We start from the raw sequence: 23375 nt of genomic DNA, 5'->3' as shown, positions 1-23375 counted from the left end.
CGATTGATTGTTCCCCTATTGGCAGATTGAGTTCACTTTTAGATTTTATAGCACATTAAACATCAGGAAACGTTACTAAGTATTTCATGATTTTCTGTTTAATTTTGCTAGGTATTCTGCAAGTACTGTAGATGTTGTAGAAATGATGGATGATGATAAAGTTGATCTGAATTTGATTGCTGCCCTTATTCGATACATTGTTTTGGAAGAAGAGGTTAGTTTTGTTTTCTTCAAGTGACATAATTTTAATTTTATTTTTATATCAGAGCCATGTAAAAAGAAAAATAGAATTTCTTAAATGCATTTTTTTAACTTACTGATTTTAGAAAGAGGAAGGGAGAGAGAGAAATACCCATTTGTTGTTCTACACATTTATACGCTCATTGGTTGACTCTTGTTGGTGCCCTGACTGAGTATTGGTCTCACAACCTTGGTGTGGTGTTGGGATGACACTCCAAGCAACTGAGCTGCCCGGCCAGGGCCTCTTAAATGCTTTTTAAAAATGACCTATGGAAGAAATTACTTTTGAAACCAGGAATGAGAATCTCAAAATACCAAATGATTTAGGTATTTGACCTATTTGAAGAAAAGAATGAACAAATGAAAAAATCTGGTTTATAAATTCTATTTTTAAAAAATGAGCTTTATTTTTTACTTACAATCAGCAACTAAAATTATCCTGAAGTAGTGTAATTTTAGTGAAGACTTAAGTGTGCACAGATTTTTAGTGTATTTTGTCACGTGATCCTTTGTAATAATTATTTCTCCTCCATACAGGATGGTGCAATATTGGTCTTTCTACCAGGCTGGGACAATATCAGCACTTTACATGATCTCTTGATGTCACAAGTGATGTTTAAATCAGGTATTCCAGAAACATGTTTTATTGCAACTCCAAGAGTGGTCTAGTTTTTTTGCTTTTTAGGTTGTAGCTATTACATGTTATCTCTAAATATATAAGCACGCACCTCTAAAAAGTAAGGACAATTTCTTCTATAACTGCAGTGCCATTATCATACCTAATTATTAACATCATTAAACAATGCAGTCTACATTCAGGTTTTCCCCATTTTGCCCCCAAAATGTCCTTCAAAGTGAGCTTGTTCAACTGTAGGAAAGTCAAGCCAGATAATCTGTGACTCCAGTTCTAAAACGTGACTCCCATTCTCTCCTTATTTTTCCCATGGTGATGGCTTACAGGAAAAGCTAGGTCAACTTTCTAGATTTGTCTGAATCTTCATGGTATCATTTCATTTGATTATTTTTTACCTGAATTTTCTGTAAACAGGAAGTTCTATCTGTAGGCTTGATTCAGTCTGAGTGAAGTAGCTTGGTTTGACTTTTGATTGAGTTGATGTATTTCCTATCATGTCACAGAGAAGTAATGGAGCATTTTTCAGCAATACCAGTTGACAGCATTTACTGCTTTTTAAGTCCGGAGAGTCATCAGAGTCTGTGGGGAGCATCATATCTCCTTTGAATAACAATAGTTCTTTGCTGGGGGTAATAGCACTATCTTGATTCATTTGGGCACTGTTGCTAGAAATGTAAGTCAGCACTGCATTTTTCGTAACCACAGCTAAACGTGGAATTTGCCTGTGCTTCTTGAACACTCACCGTCCTTCCTGTCACTGTACTACACCAAACTTTCTATTAGCTAGTAATCATGATGGGCTTAAATTATTTCATTTTGAAACTTAAAACATATGAGTGTAATTTCTTAAAATTATGTTTCATATATGTCTAATGGAGCTTTTGTGCAACTGTCCTAAAGTTTAATTTTATTTTTAATTTTCAGACAAGTTTCTTATTATACCTTTACATTCACTGATGCCTACAGTTAATCAGACGCAGGTATGTTGCTAAATTTATTCACTGTCTTTCAAAATGAGGCAAGCTTAAAGGACTGCTTATTGCGTTTTATTTATTTATTTATTTATTTTTAAGGCATATTTTCACATAGTTATCCAGGTAAAAAATACTTACGAGCCTCATAAATGAGTCTTGCGGGGATGATTTTACAAAAATGTGAATAAGAGAATAATCCACACATCAAATTAGTCAACATCAGGGAAAAGTTTAAAGATTTTTTTCACCAATAACTTGTTTGGCATTTCTGAGTAAAAGAGAAAGGGTATGTGAGTACCAATAAAAATGACATATACCACAGCTTGATATTTGACATTTTGATTTACAGCATTAGTGTATTTGCAGGTATGAAATTTCCTGTTTTGTTGATAATGCAGTATTACAGTTTTGAATATTTTGGCTCAACCAGATTCAGAGATTTCCTGAATTAGAATGAACACTGCATTCTCAAAGGCAAGGCAATTACCTGTTGTGCAGCCTTTGTGGGCCCTGGTAGAATAAGATGAGTGAGAAGGTTTACCTCTTCCCACCTAGTTTTTTCACTTTGTAAAAAAACTATCAAGACTTTTTTTATTGAAGCTTTTAATATCCTTTCTGCTGATACCTTTGTCCTGTGTCAGATTCAGGATTAGACACAGAATTAGAGACAGAGGGCAGACCCAAGGGAAGAGAAGGGGACAGAGCTCTTGGTTCCAAAGACTGGACTCTGTCTATTAGACACTGTGATGTGGAGACACTTCCAGTGTGGACACCCTAACAGTCAGTTCTTTTATTCCTTGGCTACAGAGTCTGTACCTATCCTGGCAAACACCATGTTCTCTATTGATTACTACTTTCATACATATAGGGCTACATTTGTGCATTGTTTGCTTTACAGCCAAGTGGTACTTGGCTGCACTGCATCTCTTTTCATCTACTTGGGTGACTTTGTCACAGGGCTATATTGTTGGGAGGATTCAGCATTTGAAGGGGACTTTTAAAAAATCCAGTCTAATCTCAAAATATAGTATGTGGCGGTATAGCCATTAATATTTATTCTCATGAGTTGGGCATCTGCCTGGTTGTTTGCTGTTTTTACCCATATAGTTTTGGGTAATTCAGAACTCATAGCCTTACACAAAATTTCTCTCTCTCCCTTAAAAGTTTGACTATACAATAAGATATTTAACTTTCCAGTTTTTGTTTAAAACCTTTCTATAAATTATTGTATTTCATTTAAAATCTTGTTTTTGATAAGATTTTGACATCTGTGGGAGATCTAGATTGGTTCTGTGGTATTGAAAGTGATGTATATTTTACAGATACATTCATAAATGTTACGTGCATATGTATGTCAACAAATAAACAGTGAAAAATGGGTAGTATCTGAAGTAATTCCTCTAACGGAAATAATAATATATCAGAAATCAGTGTCACTTTGGAATTTTGATGTATTTATTCTTACAGGTATTTAAAAGAACCCCTCCTGGTGTTCGGAAAATAGTGATTGCTACCAACATTGCAGAGACTAGGTAAAGATTGTTTTACGGGTCGGCTGCTGGTGACTATACTAGTTTTAAGCCCCATAACTCATTAACGTATCTTCATCTTTTTTTCTCTACAAAGTACTTTATAATTTCTCAAAAGTAAGTCTTTTAATTTAATTATGGTAGTGGCATAGGTTTGTTTAGCATTTAAAAATTTATTTAGCCTGTACTAATATTTTAGCCCTCTTCCGAAATAGCCTTTTAAGGTTTTTTTCAAAGCTTCCCCAAAAGCACATGGGAGCCAATACCAGTTTTGTTCTGTGTGCCTTTTGCTGGTAGGGGATGGTATGTTTGGTAATTTGAGAGTTAGGGATGGCCAGCCTCTAAAATGCATGTATTCTCTTGGAGGTAGTAATGTACCAGTACAGCGCTGAAACGTTGTTCTGTGGAGGCTGATACTAAACTGTGGCTCTCGGGTGGGGGCAGTAAAGCTAGGTACAGAAGTCACAGGCAAGCTGTGAAGTTCGGCTGCAGATGAGTAAGAGTCAAAGTCCTGTCTGCAGAAGCAGCACCGTGCTGACCTGCAGCTGCTGAGGCTGCCTACGATGAGGTGCCTGGGCCCGTCACGTTGGTGAATGTGGGAAGAGAGGCGGAAACCCTGAACTGCTAAAATCCATTTGATCCCATAGAAATGCTCTGAATTCCCGGCCTGTAGACTTTTCATAGATAAATGCACTTTTGATGTGTTTCTAATGTTTTATATACCTGTTTCCAAACAGCATCACCATAGACGATGTGGTTTATGTGATAGATGGAGGAAAAATAAAGGAGACACACTTTGACACCCAGAACAACATCAGTACAATGTCTGCTGAGTGGGTCAGTAAAGCCAATGCCAAACAGAGGAAAGGTCGAGCTGGAAGGTAAGGCGGACCTTGTCTGAAGCCTTTAAAAAACACACGAAAGATTCCTGTAGCAAAATGTGTTACTGTGTTTAGAAGAGTTACCTTTCATATGTTTTAAAACTTACTATAGCACATTTTTAAATGAGAAAATCTTTTAATTACCGTTTCTTTGGAATTCTTTTTTATGATTTTTCTACCCCATTCCTTAATTCAGTTCATTTAAATTAATATTTTTAATTTTTCTTGTTATACTTCCTATAATTTTACTTCTTTTTTAAAAGGCACATGTTACTAATAATAACTACTAATACTGTTTGAATTTCAGGTCATTTCCTAATCACCATACATGTATATATGTATACATATATCACCATACATATATATATATATAAGTTCCTAATCACCATACATATATATAAATAAGTTAACTTGCTTAATTCTCAGCATAGTGCTGTGAGGTAGCTTATTACCTCTATTTTAAGGGTAAGGAAATTAAGGTACAAAGAAATTAAATAATCCTTTTAAAGTCACACAGCTTTGTAAGTAGTAGCAAGACTTGACTCCAGGCGTCTGGTTCCATAGTCTGGACTCCTGATTCCTGTACTGCACGTCTGTGCTGGTTTGTCACTATTAGTTACCAACAAAAACCCGAGGGAAGTACTTTGCTCCCATTGATGTCAGTGGTAGTATAAGAAATAAAAATTTCCCTGTCTTAATGGTAGGAAAATTACTTGTCTTTAACACAAATAATTGAACTTAACTGTTCATTTTCATGCATTTTCTTGCATTATTTAAGTTTGTAATATGTTTATAAAACTCTGACATACTTGCTGTAATCTTTGCAGATAATCCCAGTATAGCTTGGCTTCTAGGTAGTTTATTACATTGTGCAATTGATGCTGTTGAGCCAAAGTTGTGGCTTATTCTAAGAAGTTTACCCTTCTCATCAGTTACTAGGGGATAGCTCAGTTGGGGGCCCAGCAAGACTGGGGTTCTCCCATGCAGACCTGTCACCACAGGGTACTGATTTAAAAAGTATTCATCATAGTGAATGGGTTGTGGCACACTTTTATATATGAATAGTACACGTGTTAGGTCTTAGATTTGATCCGTGAAACAGTTACGAAAATCGAGTAAACGAAGTATTAATTTTATCTAAGTCTTTAACCCCACTACCCTAGTGGAGGTTAAATGGAATTACAGTGTTTTAATTGCAATGGAACATAGTTCTCTATAGGCTCCAAAGATGTAAATTCCTTTAGCAAAGCCTAATTAGCTTGATAATTATGTTGAAGGTCAGAGCAAACGATATTATGTGCTCCTCAGTGGAAGCACCCATAATTTCTGCAGGCATGTTATGTAACAGGCAATGGGTTTTTGTAAACTTGTGACAGAAATGGCTAAGATTTTTAGATTTTATTTTTATTCCTATAGGAAAAGGACCTTCTGCTGTTGCAGCAAGAGCCCATAGAACTATTTGTTTTTCTTGAAAATACATGGCATGTATATCCTCACCTTTTCACATCTGTCCTTACTATTGTCCAAAGAATATCATTCATGTCATTAGAAGCAAACATGGAAGGAAAAAAATTTCCAACGTTCCTCTGAGAGCTCATTAAATAGCACATACCTAAAAGCATTTTAACTAATATAGACAGGTTAACATAATGTCAGGGTTTGTTATATCAGATGTTCACAAGGCATATAGAGATTCAACCTAGTAGACTGCTGTTACCTAGGACAGTAGAAATAGGGGAGCTAATTCTGGGTGGGGAAGGAAATCTTTCATTTCTTAAAACTAGGACATAGGATAGTGGATTTAAGGCTCTTCAAAATAGATGGGGAGAAGGAATATGTGATTAATAAAAATGAAGTAATAAGTAAATTAGCTATGCTGTGGCTTGTAAGAAGTAGATATTGGCTACTTTCCCTGCCTACTCTCTCTCTGGAGTTCTAAAAAGTCACCGACAAATGCTTCCTTTCTGCCCCGCTTGTTTTGTTTTTCTTTTCAGAGTTCAACCTGGCCATTGCTATCATCTGTATAATGGTCTCCGAGCAAGCCTTCTAGAGGACTATCAGTTGCCAGAGATCTTGAGAACTCCTTTAGAAGAACTTTGTTTACAAATAAAGGTAAGTTAGTGGGATGGTTAAAAAATGAAATGGGGATGGCATTCTAATGTTTATGACACATTTATTTTCTGTGTGTGTGAGTAAAGTAAGTTTTAAAACCCTTTGAATGCTTATTTAAAAGTATTTAATCATGTACTGCTCCGAAGCCAGATTGCCTATGTTTGAAGCTCACCACCTCCCCTGACAAGCCACTTTTGGTACATTGGACAAGTTATTTAAATTAAACTGGTACAAGTTTCTTACTGCATAGTAAGTGTTCAGTAAATGTTAGCTACTGTTATTACATAATTTTTTTAATCCTCACCCGAGGACATGCTTATTGAATTTAGAGAAAGGGGAATGGGTGGGAGGGGGACGTTGACATTGAGGGAGAAATATTGATCAATTGCCTCTGGTGTGCACCTTGACTGGGAATTGAACCTGCAGCCTAGGCATATGCCTTGACTGGGAATTGAACTCGTGACCTTTTGGTTTACAGGATAACACTCCAACCAAGTGAGCCACACTGGTCAGAGGTGTTACTGCATCTTAAGATTTTTATCTCTCTTTATAAAGTACTTACATTTTTTTTCAGTATTTTATATATTTTTGTATAATTTTCTTATTTCAGAAATAATTGGTAATTGATTTGTTGAGATTTTAACCAACTACTTTTCTCATTAATAAGTTGGTGGATAATAAAAGTAGTATATCAGCTTTTAAACATGTTTTTATAGAATCACAAATGTAATTTCAACTTACTCTGGTAAAATAACTGACTTGAAGATCTTGTGTTGAGTGACCAGCGGGACTGTTACGTCAATATACGATATGTGTTTAATTATATTTGTATTTGTCGTTCCCAGATCTTAAGGCTTGGTGGAATTGCTCATTTTCTGAGTAGGTTAATGGACCCACCATCAAACGAGGCAGTGTCGCTCTCCATAAAACACCTGATGGAACTGGTAAGCTTGACTCTTTAAAAAATTTTTAACTTAGATAAAGAGTATTAGAGCATAAAAGCCAGATAATTATAATCTTACTCTCGTTACTGCAAGCTACACCAGTGAATTCACAGTGCCCAATTTTATATACTGACTGTTCACCTTGGTATATGAATTACGAGTTAGGAAGTTATAAAAATGAAATCTTCATTACGTTCTTATACTAAGTCCTTGTCACACAGTTTTGTTCATTGTAGGCTTGATTTAAAATTACATACAATTTTGAAATCTTTGCATGGGTGTTTTATAAAGGCAACTCTTGTATTGTTGAGGGAATACTAACAGGTGACTTTTCTCCAATGTCGTATTCCCCTACCTGTCATTTTATTCTTAAAGCTTTTTTTCCTTGTTTTTTTTTTTTTTTTCTTGAAGTCAGTGTTTTGAGAAACCAGTCTCAGTATCTTTGTCAAGTGACCTCTTGGTAGCCGCCCCTGCACAAGACTGTGTTGAGAAGCACAGAACTAGCTGTGAGTTACAGCCCAGAGCGGGAGAATGCGGTTAGAGCTGTGTAGTCCGGTGCGGCAGCCCCTCCCACGGTACTGGGCAGCCCAGGCATAGAGCGTGTCTGTCATCGCTGTAGGTTCTGTTGATTGGTGCTGGGTTGGGGGTGCCAAAGCATATTTTACATATTTCAGTTTTATTTGAGTCATCCATGATTATTTTGAGAATTTGGCCCATATCAGAGAACACTGCAGTAGATTTTAATGAGAGTAATAAGTCGTTCGAGTGAAAAAGCATTGTTTTACTGTCTAACCTTCTTTGTTGGAATGTAGGTTAGGTTTAGTGAGGTCACTGGTCTGTGGGAAGCAGTACAGTTCTACCGGTGACCTCTCTCCCCTATTTCTTTCTTTGTTTTTTAAGGCTTTTTTTTATTATTATTATTTTTAGATTTTATTTATTTATTTTTAGAGAGGGAAGGGAGAGAGAGAGGAAACACAGGGAGAGAGAGAAACATCAATGTGCGGTTGCTGGGGGCCGTGGCCTGCAACCCAGGCATGTGCCCTGACTGGGAATAGAACCTGCAATGCTTTGGTTCGCAGCCCAAGCTCAATCCACTGAGCTACGCCAGCCAGGGCCCCTATTTCTGTCTGATAGAATATCGCTGTGGAGAGTTGCGTGGTGCTCAGAAAATCAGCTCACTGTTTATGGTAGAGACAGACAGTCAGAGGGACTTGAAGCCTCAGCAGGATGATGTGTCCTCTCCTGAATGGAATTAGGAGTCCGTCTTTATGTGCTCACTTGCAGGCAACAGAATTTTTAAAGGCCAGCAAATCCTTGCCAACAGTAGGTGCTGGAGCCCACATTTAAAGATAAAATTTATTGTGAATTACAGCATTCCCATACAGGATAAAAGAGCAAAACAAAAATGTCCAGGTTAATGATTTACCACAAAGTGAGCACTGTGTAATCATTACTCACGTCGAGAAGTAAGAACATTCCAGTATCCTAATGTAAAGCCTTCCTCCCACGCTATCCCAATCACTGCACTGCCCCTCAGCTCCAAAGATGACCTCTATGGGCATTGAACAGTATTACGGTTATTTGGACTCATTGAGAGAGTGAGGAGTGGTTTCTTTTTTCCTAAGCAAACTAGAGTTAGGTTTAGTTGTGATGTTTGATAATGTCTGTTTTAAACATAAACCCTTACTCTACAGAACGCTTTGGATAAACAGGAAGAATTGACACCTCTTGGAGTCCATTTAGCACGATTACCAGTTGAGCCGCACATTGGAAAGATGATTCTTTTTGGAGCTCTGTTCTGTTGTTTAGACCCAGTGCTTACCATTGCTGCGAGTCTCAGCTTCAAGGATCCCTTTGTCATTCCACTGGTAAGAAAGAGACAAGAGAAAGGCTAGGCATTTTTATGTACACGTGATAGTCGTTGCCTAGATAATGTTTATTCATTAGTGTTTTGTTAGAATGTTCTAATATATAGTGTGAGAGCCATTTAAGTTGCCTTGGTCTGTATTTTTTAAGGGGAAAGAAAAGGTCGCAGATGCAAGAAGAAAGGAATTGGCAAAGGATTCTAAAAGTGACCATCTGACAGTTGTGAATGCGTTTGAGGTAAAAAATAACTTGTGACAGTTTATTCATGTGAAAAGCTGATAATAGGAACCTATTTAAGTTTTTGAGATCTGTATTATCATAGGTCTTCGGAATACATTGCTAAGTGAGAATGTTTAAAATTAGTTAAATATTTGAAAACAAATTTCATTTTTAAGTTGTGTAGTAGTTTTTAAAATTTTTATACTTTTGGAAAAGAAGTCTGTGTTTCTGATTTGATAACCATTGAACAAATGAACAATTTATTTTAATATTTGCTGTTCACTTGTGTCTATCTTATTGACATTCTATGAGAGACGGTCTCTCTCTCTCTCTGTTCATTAATAAACTATACCTAAATTCTGACTTAACATTTAGATAGAGTATTATAATCATATACATTATTCAGAATACAGACATTTTCTGCTCCCCAAAGCCAGGTGTATCAGAGGATAAACATTTATCACTTATCTTTGCAAAATTTAAATGTAATTTGGTTTCTAGAGACAGCAACTTCCAGACTCAGTTTTGTACTACATATTATAGGAAAGTTTTTTTTTCTTTGAGCTAATTCAGTATTACTTTTCTTTTTCCCTATCTTTCCTTCTCCTCTAGAGAGCTAAAAAATAAGTCATATTTGTGAAGTTGAAAAACATTTGATAGCATTGAAATTTTTCAACAGTTCTCATTTACTACATTATGTACAGTATGATGCCATTTTGTACAAAATACACAATGTATTATTCTGTAACTTGTACTTACTTGTACAAAGGTCTGAAAATTCAGTGGTGGTTACCACAACAATTGGGATCATGGGGAGGTGTTTTTTGTTTTATTTTTTTTTAGTTTATAAATTTCAAAATTCTTTGACCTTTTTACATAGAAGACATCAATAGAAGATTAAATTATTACAAAATGAAGATAGACAAGTAGTTAGTCTTTGCTTTGGGGAAAAATATAAATGGTTTTCTTCATTTCTTTGCCCCATAGGGTTGGGAAGAAGCTAGGCGACGTGGTTACAGATACGAAAAAGACTATTGCTGGGAATATTTTCTGTCTTCAAACACATTGCAGGTAATGGTGCATGTTTTGGAGTGATTCTCATGCATATTAGATTAGAGAATACATGTATGCATTTTGTACAATTAGGTTAGTGGCAAAAGGTTAATTGTGAATTTGTCTAATGAAGTTGGCTCACTATTCAATATTTTTATTAAATCAACTAACAAAACAAGATAAGATGTATGATATAATAAACAAAAAACTAATGGCTGAGAAAAGATACAAGGGTCTAGAATATAGCAGAAAAACACAGCAAAGCTCGGTTATTATTCCGGCACTTACCTTCTAGTTGACATTTTGATGACTCAGTGTGAACATTTTCACTAATACTCCTAAAGTTTATTTTTAATATCAAATCGGGTGGGCATCTTAAACTTTGAGGGTAGATACCTAGCTGATGTTGTGTAGTGAGAGAACACTGGACAGGAGCATTTGTGAAACAGAAGAAAGTAATCTGTAAGTAGGGCAGGAGCACTGAAGGGAGAAGTGATCGCAGGCCAGTAGGAATAGGAATAGGAATGTCCTCACCTTTCCCTGTTACACGTGCACTCCAGCTCTGTGTACTGGACGTTTAACACATCTACAAGAGCGTGAAAGAGTCAGGAATCCAGCATATTTACCCCAGAGTGCCCAAGCCTTAACTGAATGAAAAGAAGGATCGTGGCAGCTCTGAAAGATGCTACAGCCAAAGGACAAAAGGAGTGGAACGCAGCTTATCTCAGCAGAAAATACCTTACAGCTGCTTCATAGTAAAGAACAGTTGCAGAATATGAGTTCAGTGAAACTACTGTAAGAAAATAAACCAATAGAATGGATGAAAGGACTGCTAAGCTAAGAAAAAGACCAAAAGAACTGTAAAAGACAAAATGGACAGCCCTTAAAAGCAAATGATGGCCATAGGAGAAAAGCTTGAAATAATCACAGTTTATAGATGCAGCTGCAAAAGGAAAATGTTAAAACCATAAGTAAAAAGCTTATAGGCAGGAAGACAGGACTGATTCATCATAAAGGTAATAGATGTCTATACACGGAAAATTCAAATGAGGTTAAGTGTATATTTGAGAGATGTATAAAAATATTTCCCTGAAAAAGAAAAAATGAAATGAACCACCGAGTATGATAATGTGGCCGAATCCAAGTGTTACTTGAAAATACTATATTCAGTCAAGATACTAAAATATCAAGACAAAGGATAGGCATTCACGAAAGCACTTGAAATACTGCGCCCATGAGCTATTCTTGTAAAATTCACTGACAGTGAAATGCTGCCAATTAAGAGAGAAAGAGAATTCAGGAATGGAGAGTTCGTGCTCCATCAACTGGTGCTGTACACTGAAATTACTTAGATATACACCAAGTACAAAACAGGAATTATGGATACAGAATAGGATGTAAGGTTATTACCCTGAACAGTAAAAAATAATGGTAATGGAAACCAGGAGGTGAAAGAAGAAAGTCAGCAATAAGAGAAGTTAGGGGGGGGAAACTCAAGTCACACTCAATCCATAAAAGGAAGATACACTTAAATATGACCAGTGTAGAACTCATTTAGTTCAGTGTCATTTCTGTTTTTTTACAACATTGAACTAGAGTTAATTTAAAAAATAGTTTCTATACAGTTATGCCATTGTTGAGATAGCATTTTTTTCCTAACTCTTTTGCCTGTATATACATAAGTGTCTGCAGTACTATTCTTAGTAAATGCCGTTTCTGACAGTATTGAGTTTAGGGAAGTTTGTTCACTTGTACTTCTCAGTATTGTTGCTTTATAATGAGCCATGCATCATTTTTATTCCAAGAGTGATTTTTCTCAAAAATAAAAAAAGGCCTTCTTCAGTTTTTGTGCCAAGAAGCCACAGTAGTTAATTTTCAGTAGTAGAAATATGGATGGATGTTAGCTATTTTCCATGTACTTTTTCTGTATTTCTTTCACAATACTGGGTAGAGAGTGATTTTGAAGATACTAGTTTTTTTGCAAAATGGAGTGGCCCTTAAACATCAGTGGTCATTTCCTAACATAGGCAAACCTTTTCTGTAGATCAGCTGGTGACTATGTTAGCCTTATAGGCCGTGGGGTCCCTGTTGCAACCACGCGCCTCTGCCGTATGGCACCGAGCAACCACAGATAATATGTAGGTGAATGGGTATGGTCGTGTCCCAATAAAACGCTGTTGACAAAAACAAGTTTCTATAAACTTTGTAGTCTGCCATCCTCTGCTCGAAAACATCATGTTTTTGCAAAAGTACTTTATAAAGCCGGAAAGCTTACAGCTAAATTTACTTACGAATATATGCTTTATAACACCCATAAATCTGTGGAAGGTTTTCTAGTTCTGTTTGTTACCGTTGCTCTCTAGATGCTGCATAACATGAAAGGGCAGTTTGCTGAGCATCTTCTTGGAGCGGGATTTGTAAACAGTAGAAACCCCAAAGACCCAAAGTCTAATATCAATTCAGGTAAAGCAGAAAACAGTGTCAACAACTTGCTGCTCTTGTCCATTGTATGAGTATTTTATTCTTTGTTCTCTACCTCCCCACCCCTAATAGATAATGAGAAGATAATTAAAGCTGTCATCTGTGCTGGTTTATATCCCAAAGTTGCTAAAATTCGACTAAATTTGGGTAAAAAAAGAAAAATGTAAGCATTGAAGATTATTACGCATTGTAATTGTCTCCTTAAACTTTTGAAATCCTGTAATGCAACAGGGCTCATATTGTACATTTGTTCTTACTCATACGAGGGCCGTGTTCTTGTTCTTTTTACTTGTGATCATTTAAGAGCAGGCAGACTGTTAACAGACAGAGGTATCACCTTCTCTCACAGCATATCCCTGGCATCAGCTGGCCGTCACCCGTTATTCACAAAGTGTGTTAGTAAGTATAGCAGTGTAGACATGAGAAAAGTAAGCCAGGTGTTAACTCATCCCAGAAGTTCAATGGCCTGATGTGAGTGGTGGCATTTGTAGTCATACTGTATCAGACTCTGTGTAATAAGACAGCCATCTTAAAAAACTTTAATAAATGCAAACCTTTTTAATTGCCTGAAAAGAGAAGAAAAACAATGCCAGATAAACATTGCTTAGAATGCATTCTGCTTTGGGATTTTTTTCATCTTATAAATAATAGGTAATTTTGTAATTTGTCTCTGAATAAAATGGTGATTTTACTATTATGAAAAATAAAGTGTGACTTTTAAATACATATACAAATAGAGTTAGCTTCAGTAGTAATTGGAGAGAACGTGGCCTATTTTTGCCTAATAAAAGCTAGTGAGGAAAGAGAGAAACTCAAAGTCACAAATGTTTCGTGCCAGTGAGCTGCTGCCATCCTTTTGAAGGGTGCTCTGGATTAGCAGTCATTGAAATAGTCACCGGCCCTGTAGATCCCTAAGTGAATATTTTAACTGGAGGCATATGGCCTAAGGAAGTAGTTCCAGATTTAAAACAAAACAAAACAAAAACTATATTTTAAACAACAAAGATGTCTAATAGCAGTGGGGAAATTACGGTTTTTGTAATACCATATTCTATGACTTTTCTGGTAGGTGGACATTATAAAACAGCCATTGTGTATAACATGAAATATTTGAAGTGATATTAAATGAAGAAACTGTATACCCTATGATTATAAAAAATACAGACCTCAAAGATAAAGCACGGGCATTGTTCCCGGGCATTGGTTCTCAACTGCGTTTTTGCCCCCTGGGAGAAGTGAAAGTGGAGACCTTGTGGTTATTGTAATTGCGGTGGTGCTAATAGACTGAAGCGGAGGGTGCTATAAAGCATTCCACAGTGTGGAGGGCACCCCCCACAACAAAGAATCCAATATGTTGAAAATGCTGAGGCTCAGAAACCCTACTCTCACATGTAAGATTGTGGGTAACATGAACTTTAACCATTGTGGCTGGATTCCACACAGTTTTAGTGATCAAGTACTTTGGATTGGTGCTTTATTTTGGTCCAGACCAGGGGCCAGCAAACTTTGGCATGCTGGCCAAAACCTAGTTGTGCACATTTTTATTGGAACGAGGCCATGCCTGTTCGTACATGTTGTCTGTGTCTGCCGCTCTGCTGCCCTGGCAGCCTCGAGTCGTTGTGCGGGCGGTCACGGGGCCCACGGAGCCTGAGACGCTCTGCTCCCGAACGGGCATGTCTGCCGGACTCCGCTCCTGGAGTGCAGCAGGGCTGCAGGGTGGCGTTGGTTCAGTGCAGGGAGGACAGTAATTTCTGAGTTTATTCTGAATAATGGCTAGTGACTGTGATATTGATGGAAGTATTATGAGTTCCTAGAAGCACAGAAAAGAAACTTGCATATGATTTCACTTATATGTGGAATCTAAAGAACAAAATACATTAATAAAGAAAATGGAAACAGACTCGTAGACACAGAGAGCAGGCCGGCCTGGGGGTTGCCAGATGAGGAGCGGTTGGGGGACTGGGTGAAAAAGGTGAGGGGTCACCGAGCAGACTGGTGTCGCGGATGGGGATGTCGAGTGCAGCATGGGAATGGAGTCAGTCATGCCGCAGTGGCTGTGTCTGCTGCCAGGTGCTGCTGGGAGTACTGAGGGGGTGTGATGTCAAGTGGGTGATTGTCTAACCACTAAGCTGTACACTTGAAACCAATACAAGATAATATTGAAAGAAAACTGTAATTGAAAAATAAAATAAAACCAACATCTGAAAAAAAAACAAATAGGAAGGATCAGTGGATTAGCAACTTTTATGTCACCTAATACAGGTCATTAATTACTATTGACTATTTAAAAATAAACCACCACACATCTTCCCATTGAATAATATTAAAAACCCCTAAAAATCGATATAAAAATTTTATGGCTGTCAAAGAAAGGAACCCTGGGAGTGCAGAGGCTGAGGTGGAGCTGGGTCAGACAGAGCACGCTCATCCCAGGCATTCCTCTCCTGGAAGCGGGGCATCGCAGTGAACGCGAGACCACTTAGACGTACTTCAGGGTTTTAAAAGTCAGTTGTAGCTAAAACCCCTTGTAAATAACACTTGTAATTTTTTATTTTACATTCATCTGGTTTATATTTAACCTGTGAAATTTTTTAATCCTTTCACAAAGTTGTTTAAATCGAGGGCTATTAGTATCATTATTGACAGTATTATGTATCTTGTTCCTTTTGGTCTGAATCACTTTGAACTACTTTAGCTGTTTATTTTATTCTTTGTCCTTCACTTATATAGTAGAAACATAATTAAGAAATATTTTGTCACCTTTCTAATGTGTTGACTAATTTATACCTTCAAGAAGAGGTTTGATACACGATTGTAAGGATTTGATGTATTCACAGTTAGCTGATATTTTAGTAAAACAAAATTATTTCCTCAAATATAAATTTGTAAATTTATATTGCAAAAATAAACTGAACTTAATCTGTGGAGTTTTTTGAAATTCTGGGATTGGTTTGGAATCTCTCAGAATTTTTTTTAACAACTACATTTGAACTTTTTTAAAGGGTGAAAGTTTACACAAAAAATGATGGACTAGTTTCCATTCATCCTAAGTCCGTTAATGTGGAGCAGACAGACTTTCACTACAACTGGCTTATCTATCACCTGAAGATGAGAACGAGCAGCGTGAGTAAATGTTTAAAGTGACCATGGATCTGAGTGTCAGTGCTGCACTTTTATAATGACATAGTTTTTATAATTATAAACAAAATTCATTCTGTAAGAAAATTTTATGACATGAATTAATAACTTCCTTAAGCAGATAATGCCTACTTTTAGCATGCAGGTCTGTCATGATCCATTTTTGTATTTTAATTGGGAGAGTTGTTTGATGTGCATAATTGTCTTTCAGAGCATGTGTTCAGGAAATACTGGGATTTCCTGGTGTATAGGAGTTTACGCTGTACAGAGAATTTTGTTGGCGTGTTAGCATACCTTATAGATACTTGTCAGAATGTTAAGTGTGATTCTGTTTATGTATCTATAAAAATTTCAACTACATTAGTGTTTTCCTTTTTCATTCAGAAAATATTTTGTTTAAAGAATAGTACTGTTGTTTGAATTGAAACAAATATAAAGCTGATGTTCTTTGAATTAATGAAGAATGGTTCATTAAAAATGTATTTCTTCAAACCTAGTCTCTATAGTTACACTAATAGGATAATACCTGTTTTAGAAGGATTAATACTAATAAATTGATACTGGTGATAAATGACTGAGTTCATGTGGCAGTCATTCAGACTCTTTCGTGTATTCGCTTGCTTTGATTCTCCGTGTAGATATACTTGTACGACTGCACAGAAGTCTCCCCGTACTGCCTCCTGTTCTTCGGAGGAGACATTTCCATCCAGAAGGATAATGACCAGGAAACCATAGCTGTTGACGAGTGGATCGTCTTTCAGTCCCCAGCGAGAATCGCCCATCTCGTGAAGGTGATTGACTTTAAGTGATTGCCTATGGTTTTGTTATAGGTATCACATGTTTTGTAAATGTTGCTTGACATTTTTCAGCAAAGCAAATAGCGCTGAGAAATTTATTCATGGTTTTTCCAAATTCTTCTTTAAGGTAGTTACAGACCAACCATTGTAAATGTCTGGAGACCAAAGTTTGAATTTTTAAATTTTACTGTATATTTACCAAATGTTTCAGTCTTTTGTATAATAGCTTACGAAGTTCCTTGTTTCAGCTAGTCACTGTAATTTATTACATTGTTTTGTTGTGCATCTGTCTTTGTTGAATTTGTGTAATTTTTCCAACCTTAGGAATTAAGAAAGGAACTAGATACCCTTCTGCAAGAGAAGATTGAGAGTCCCCATCCTGTAGACTGGAAGGACACGAAATCCAGAGACTGTGCAGTCCTCTCAGCTATTATAGACTTGATCAAAACACAAGAAAAAGCCACTCCCAGGAACTTGCCGCCGCGATTACAGGATGGATATTACAGCTGACAGCTTTCCTGTGGCGGTCTGAGAAGCCAACTTCACAGCCATTTCCCATCATAGGTTAATTTTTGGCTAAAGGCCAAACCCTGGGACGTGAATAATTTTCATGTGTAAGGCAGACACCTCAGCCTGCAGCGAAGACTTACTGTGCATGAGTTAGCAGTGTTACCTGTAGCTATTATAAATACACCGTAACAAACAATGCTCTCTGATCACACGTTCTGTTGTGGTCACGCCCACGCTTTGAGTATTTCTATTAAGTATATTGAGTGTTGAACCACTTGAGAAGTTCCTTCGTTCTAAGAAATTAATTTTTCTGCCCGTAATGAGTGAGTACAGAGCCAGTGAAAGTAGAATGCTTAGCCAAAAGGCAGTGTCAAGTAGGAATTTGAACACAGCCACATTTTTTAAGTGAAAATTCTATCAGAAGTTCACTTGTTCTAGTAAAACCCCGTATTTAATAAAATGTACTGCGTGTAAATCTCAGCAACATTTTTGGCTTGATTTCTACACCTCCACCACCGCCTTGGCTTCTTTGGTTTAAAAAGGCTCTTTAGACTGCCTTCCTGCCCTTCCACATGGCGCTGTGCAGCAGTTGGGAACGCCGGCGTGTGCAGTCTGTCCTCAAGTCTAGCCTCGGCTCTCACTTTCTGGACGTTTGGAGCCAGTTATTTTGCTTCTGTTCCCTTTTCCTTACCTGGAAAGTACAGGTAACAATTTTAAGGATTAAGTATATTAACGCACAGAAAGTGCATAGACTAGTGCCTGGCATGTAGAGTGTACTCACTGAATCTTCGTTATTTGTCCCTGAAATATTTTTTTGTTAGTCCATTATATTACACTTTTTTTTTATGCTCTGAGTGCTATGTTACCCTCTTGGCCAGTGAATGTTAGTGTAATACGTCGTGTATGTGTTTAGCCCTCCCTGGCTGAGAGGAGTCCTGGTTTTTAATCCAGCAGCCGTCTTGTCCCTCCCCCCTTGCTTGCTCGTTCAAGTGCTCCCCGCTCTGTGCGGCCTGGTGCGCAGGGAGGTCGGTCCCTGCACGGTCTTGCTCCCCATGTAAGTGAATGGACAAGGCATGGCCATGTGAGCCTGTCCTGGGCAATGGCAACAGAAGAGAGACCTGCAGGGGGCATCTGAGAAAGATTTCCTCCACTGAGAGACTTAGAAGAGGAAATTCTGTTCTCCGTCTTTGGAGATTGTCTTGTCGGAATTGGAACTGCTCTCCCCATTTTGTGGTCCCAGGGTTAGCTCAGTGGGACAGAGGTGAGAATCAGTCCTGGATAGTGCCGAGCTGCGGAATTATCCCAACTGCCTTTCCTATACAGAGACCCAGTAAACCTTTCATTGAAATACAAACTACGCATCACTGAGCACTGTTTGCTGAACGTTGTTTTCTAGTTATTGTGTGATCTAACAGATTGATCCATATGTTTGCTAAAAGATATAAAAGTACTGGACATACTGGACAAAGAAACATATCAAGACCAACCTGCTGTACCCTAAAAGGTGCCTTCCTTTATTTGCAAAGAAACCAAAGGAAAAGAGTTATCTTCCGACAACTGGGATTTCTTGATAACGCCATAATGATCTGCTAACAGCAGCATTGGTTCAGGTCCTGCTCCACTTCTGGGAATGTGTGTCGGCCTGCCATTGCCTTCCAAGGCTTTGAAGGTCCTGTGTGTCCCAAGTCCACTCTTCCGGCTAGTCTCTCAAAAGTGACCTGCCTCTCACTGAATTCTTACACTGAGTCATGTCACAATATTGTAGCACATTGGTTTTGCCCCTAAACTTGAGGTGACCATTAGGTCTTTGTTCTAAAGAGGGTGACTTTTTTTTTTTTTGCTTTTATTATACACAGTTGACTAAAATGGTCTTGGCAGAAAGCATTTTTAAAAGTCTGTTAAAAAAAGGTTACTAGTTAATTAGTTCCATGTTTGCAAACCAATATTTAGTCTCCTTATGTACGAGGAAAACGTTCCCGATGAATTGTTTAATAGATGAGCTATTCAAAGAGATTAAGTGATTATCACCCCCAATTTATGGCTTCTCTGCAGCTAATTAGGAAGGAAGTTTTGATTGAAGGTGCTATTTTTCTTCTCTTTCTTTTGTTTACAAAACAGCATATTACTGGGTTGAAATGTATTCCAGGTCTGAGAACTGTTTGTCATTTGGCAGTTTTAAAGAAAGAGGCATTAAAGAAGACAATCTATTTGCCTTACCATTTTGAGTGATCCAAGGATGACTCTTAAACAGAGAACCCGGAAACAGAAACTTACCAGGGAAAAAGGAAACAAAAAACAAAAAACTGAATAATCGTTAAAAAGTGTCTTTAAGGAGTGAGTCCATCTGACACCTTCCAACTTCAATGACTAGGGCAAAGCTCTGGATTTATTTATACCAGTGGTTTTCAAAGTTTTTCATCTCATGTCATACAGAAACTACTAAAATTCTGTACACACCAAAAAATGCTTTTTTTTAAACCAACTGACCAAAACTGGTACAATTTTGATTCATTCACACCAGACAGCTATTGTGTTGGCTGTTCTCTTTTTTTTTTTTTTTTACAATCCAAGGAAGAAGATGTTAGAGCTCCTGATCAAGTAGGTGTTGCAAGTCTTCAAAATCTTGTGGCTCACCAGTTGAAAATTGCTGACTATAGCAATTACTACAAGTGATTTTCTCTTATTGCAGCTGCATTTTAAAAACAAAGTCCACCCTAAAAATTAGGAATTATAGAAAAGCTTTAGAAGGATTTTATTTTAATACCCTCTTACCCAAAGTAAATGATCATTTTCCCTCCCCTTTTTAGCTCTGAATTTGTATATAATTCTAAGCACTAGTGATTGATCATGTGGTAGAATCATATTTATAATATGTTGTTTTTAAATAGCATTTTTATTCTGGTTTTAAAACCATACATTCTCATTATAGGCTATTTAGAAATTTAACAAGCATTTTACCCATTTTGATATATTTACATACTGTTATGCATTAAGGTATTATTTTGTATGTATGAAAATCAGCCAATTTAAGTGTATGATTTTGTGATTTTTGTCAAATGTATGAAAGTCATGTAATCGCTGCCACCAGAATCTTGGTAACAAAACATTCCCATTGCCTAAAAATTTTCCTTCTTTCCCTTTGTGGTCAATCCCCTGCCCCCTGCTCCGTCCCCCAGTTCTTCTCCATTGGCAACCATGGGTCTGCTTTTGGTCACTGTGTTTTTGCCTTTTCCAGAATTTCAAATAAAGGGAGTCCTGTGTACCCGCTTGTGTCCGGCTTCTCTAAACAGTGGTTTTGAGATGTGTGTTGTTGCACGTATCAGTGATCAGCGCTTTTTTTAATGTTCAGTAGAATTGAATTGTGCGGTTGTACCAGTTTGTGTTCCCTCACCAGTTGATGGGCCTTTGAATCATTTTCAGTTTTTTTTTACTCTTATAAATAAAGCTGCTATGAACATGTGTATTAACAAGTCCCGTGTGTAGATGTTTTTATTTCTCTTCAGTAAATGCCTGATAAGGACTGTTGTGTCATACGGTGTGTTTAACTTTATAGACAACTGCCAGCTGATTTCCAAGGTGGGTGTACACTGTGCACACCCATTGGCAACATGTGATGGTTCCAAGGGTCTCAGGCACTGGTGCTTTCGGTTGTAATTTGTTGTGGCTTTGGCTCTCTCATCCTTCAGTGAATGTGGAGTCATAGCTCCTTGTGGTTCATTTTGTGTTTTTACAATGATCAGCGATGAGCATATTTCATGTGCTTATTTGCTGTCTTTATGTTTCAATTTTCCACCTCATAGGTTAAGTAAGTAATGGGGGCTTTAGGGATATATTTGACTGAAGAGGAGGATTCTTTATTAATTTTAGAGATGCAGAAAATTATTAATTCATTGATATTGAAAACGGCATTGCCCTGGCTGGTGTGGCTCAGTGGATTGAGCGCCAGCCTGCAAACCAAAGGGTCACCTGTTCGGTTTCCAGTCAGGGCATGTGCCTGGGTTGCTGACCAGGTCCCCAGTAGAGGGTGTGAGAGAGGCAACCGTTTTCTCACACATTGATGTTTCTCTTCCTCTCTCTTCCTCCTTCCCCCTCTCTGTAAAAATAAAAAGGAAAAAAAAGAAAAGGGCAAAATGTACCACTCTTAAGCTGGTTAGTATGATGGAAAGAATTAAGTCAATGTTAGTCAACTGCCAGAAGAGCATGAGTGGTAGGTGACCGATGTCAAGCAGATGCCTGTCCACCCTGGTAAAGAGCAGGGCACGAGGCAGTATGTCCTGATGTGCACATGGGTCGAGGCCCGGGAGCTGAGGAAGATGGCAGACGGGGAAGCACTGCAGAGTCAGCCTTTCCCTGGATGACAGGATCCCACCAGTCCTGCCAAGTCAGGAGATGCGTTTCAAGTTGCAACTACGGTTTTCCTAGTTCTTCCTTCTGTCTCATGTCTTAATGGCCCAGTGTGAATTTCCAAGTGTTTTTTTTTTTTCAAGGAGAATATAGTGACATAATCTCAGAGTCCTTGCAGAGTGTATTATGTTACCTTCACACAATGAAGGCATCTTAAGGAATAAAACTTATTTTAGCAAAGATTTCCCTTAATGAAAGTGAGTCCTTGGTGATTTTGAGTTTTCTGGGCCTTTTAGCTGTGTATCTTTTAGGTCTTCTAATGCTTCCATTTGCCCCATCTTTTTTTAAACAGCTATTTCTTTTGTTAAATTATTTGGTTTTGTTTAATTGTTCCTGGAAACCAACTTTACATTTTAAGACACAGATAGTTAAAACATTTTGGTGGAGTCTGGAATACAAAGAAAAATGGAGGCCATGTACCAAAAGTCTTGGAAAAAATATGTCTTGATTTGACAATTATACATTCATAATGACAAAATAAGAAATGGCAGATAAAACCTTGTGTTTTCTACAACAAAACAAAGTATCAGGTGATTTCTAGCCCTAGTTTGCTGGGACTATTACCAAGTGTTTCAACTTTTTCCAAATATTCTTTTTACAACAATCGATACAGCCATGTTTTTCTTGTTCTTACATGTGTTAAAATGGTGGCTTGCACTTGGTTGATTTTCAAATATTAAGCCAGTCTTGCATTCCTGGAATAAACCCCACTTGGTTGCAATGTGTAGTAATTTTTATATATTGCTGGGTATATTTTAAGATTTTTGCCACTCTGTTCATGAGAGATACCAGTCTATAAATTTTGTGAGATAATGCAGACCTCATAAAATAAGTTGGGAAGTGTCTTCCTCTTCGTTTTCGGAAGAGATTATATAAAACTGGTGTTAATTCTTTAAATGTCTGGAAGACTGCGGTGAAACCATGTGCACCTGGATATTTTTTCTCCTGAAGTGCTAAAATTAAGAAGTTTATTTACTGTGTATTAAATTAAGAAGTTTATTTATTGCTGTGTACAATGCACTCCCAAGTATAACACGTGCCCACGTCTTGTGCACATTATAAATGGGATTGTGATGCCATTATTATCCCTATGGTATGTAGTGATTAATCTTCCTATGTGCATCCTTATTTTTCCCTAAAAAATTTGGGTAAAAAAGTGCATTACACACAGCAAAATGTGGTGTTTAGTAGCTGCAGGACTGAAGTGTTGGTAGTTGGTGGTTTTCAACACACTGGCCCATTTTACCGAAGTTGTTGAATTTCTGTCTGTCAAGTTGTTTATCCAGGCTTTGGCCATTGTGAAGAACTGCCGTAAACATTTGTGTACAGATTTTTGTGTGGACATAGTTTCCAACTCGCTTGGGTAAACACCAAGGATTGTGATGCTGCATCATATGGTGTTTGTTTAGTTCTGTGAGAAATTGCCCAGCTGTCTTCCCAGGGGCTTTTGCATTCCCACCAGCAGCGAATGAAGTTCCTGTTGCTGCTGCTCCTCACCGGGGCTTGGTCATGTCGGGTTGTGCATGTTAGCCGTTCTACCAGGTGCATGATGGGAATCTCATTTTAATTAATGCACAACTCTTAAATTATGTA

At 37.5% G+C, this 23375-nt stretch overlaps 1 protein-coding gene across 1 annotated transcript in view; it reads left to right on the top strand.

The window, feature by feature from the left end:
* DHX36 (DEAH-box helicase 36) overlaps window positions 1–19667 on the top strand; it is a 35445-nt gene extending 15778 nt beyond the window's left edge. The window contains exons 11-25 of the mRNA XM_028504514.2: window positions 112–214; window positions 778–865; window positions 1799–1854; window positions 3316–3380; window positions 4115–4258; window positions 6253–6370; window positions 7216–7314; window positions 9009–9182; window positions 9331–9417; window positions 10387–10470; window positions 12816–12915; window positions 13006–13096; window positions 15936–16056; window positions 16710–16862; window positions 17193–19667. Coding sequence (XP_028360315.1) covers window positions 112–214; window positions 778–865; window positions 1799–1854; window positions 3316–3380; window positions 4115–4258; window positions 6253–6370; window positions 7216–7314; window positions 9009–9182; window positions 9331–9417; window positions 10387–10470; window positions 12816–12915; window positions 13006–13096; window positions 15936–16056; window positions 16710–16862; window positions 17193–17378 — 1669 coding nt within the window. The 3' untranslated portion in view covers window positions 17379–19667. The remainder of the gene's footprint in view (window positions 1–111; window positions 215–777; window positions 866–1798; window positions 1855–3315; window positions 3381–4114; window positions 4259–6252; window positions 6371–7215; window positions 7315–9008; window positions 9183–9330; window positions 9418–10386; window positions 10471–12815; window positions 12916–13005; window positions 13097–15935; window positions 16057–16709; window positions 16863–17192) is intronic.
* The last annotated feature ends 3708 nt before the right edge of the window (window positions 19668–23375 follow it).

This window comes from Phyllostomus discolor, chromosome 2 (genome assembly GCF_004126475.2).
Source record: "Phyllostomus discolor isolate MPI-MPIP mPhyDis1 chromosome 2, mPhyDis1.pri.v3, whole genome shotgun sequence".
In the NCBI taxonomy this organism is placed as follows: domain Eukaryota; kingdom Metazoa; phylum Chordata; class Mammalia; order Chiroptera; family Phyllostomidae; genus Phyllostomus; species Phyllostomus discolor.
This window is presented reverse-complemented; position numbering and strand designations above follow the sequence as displayed.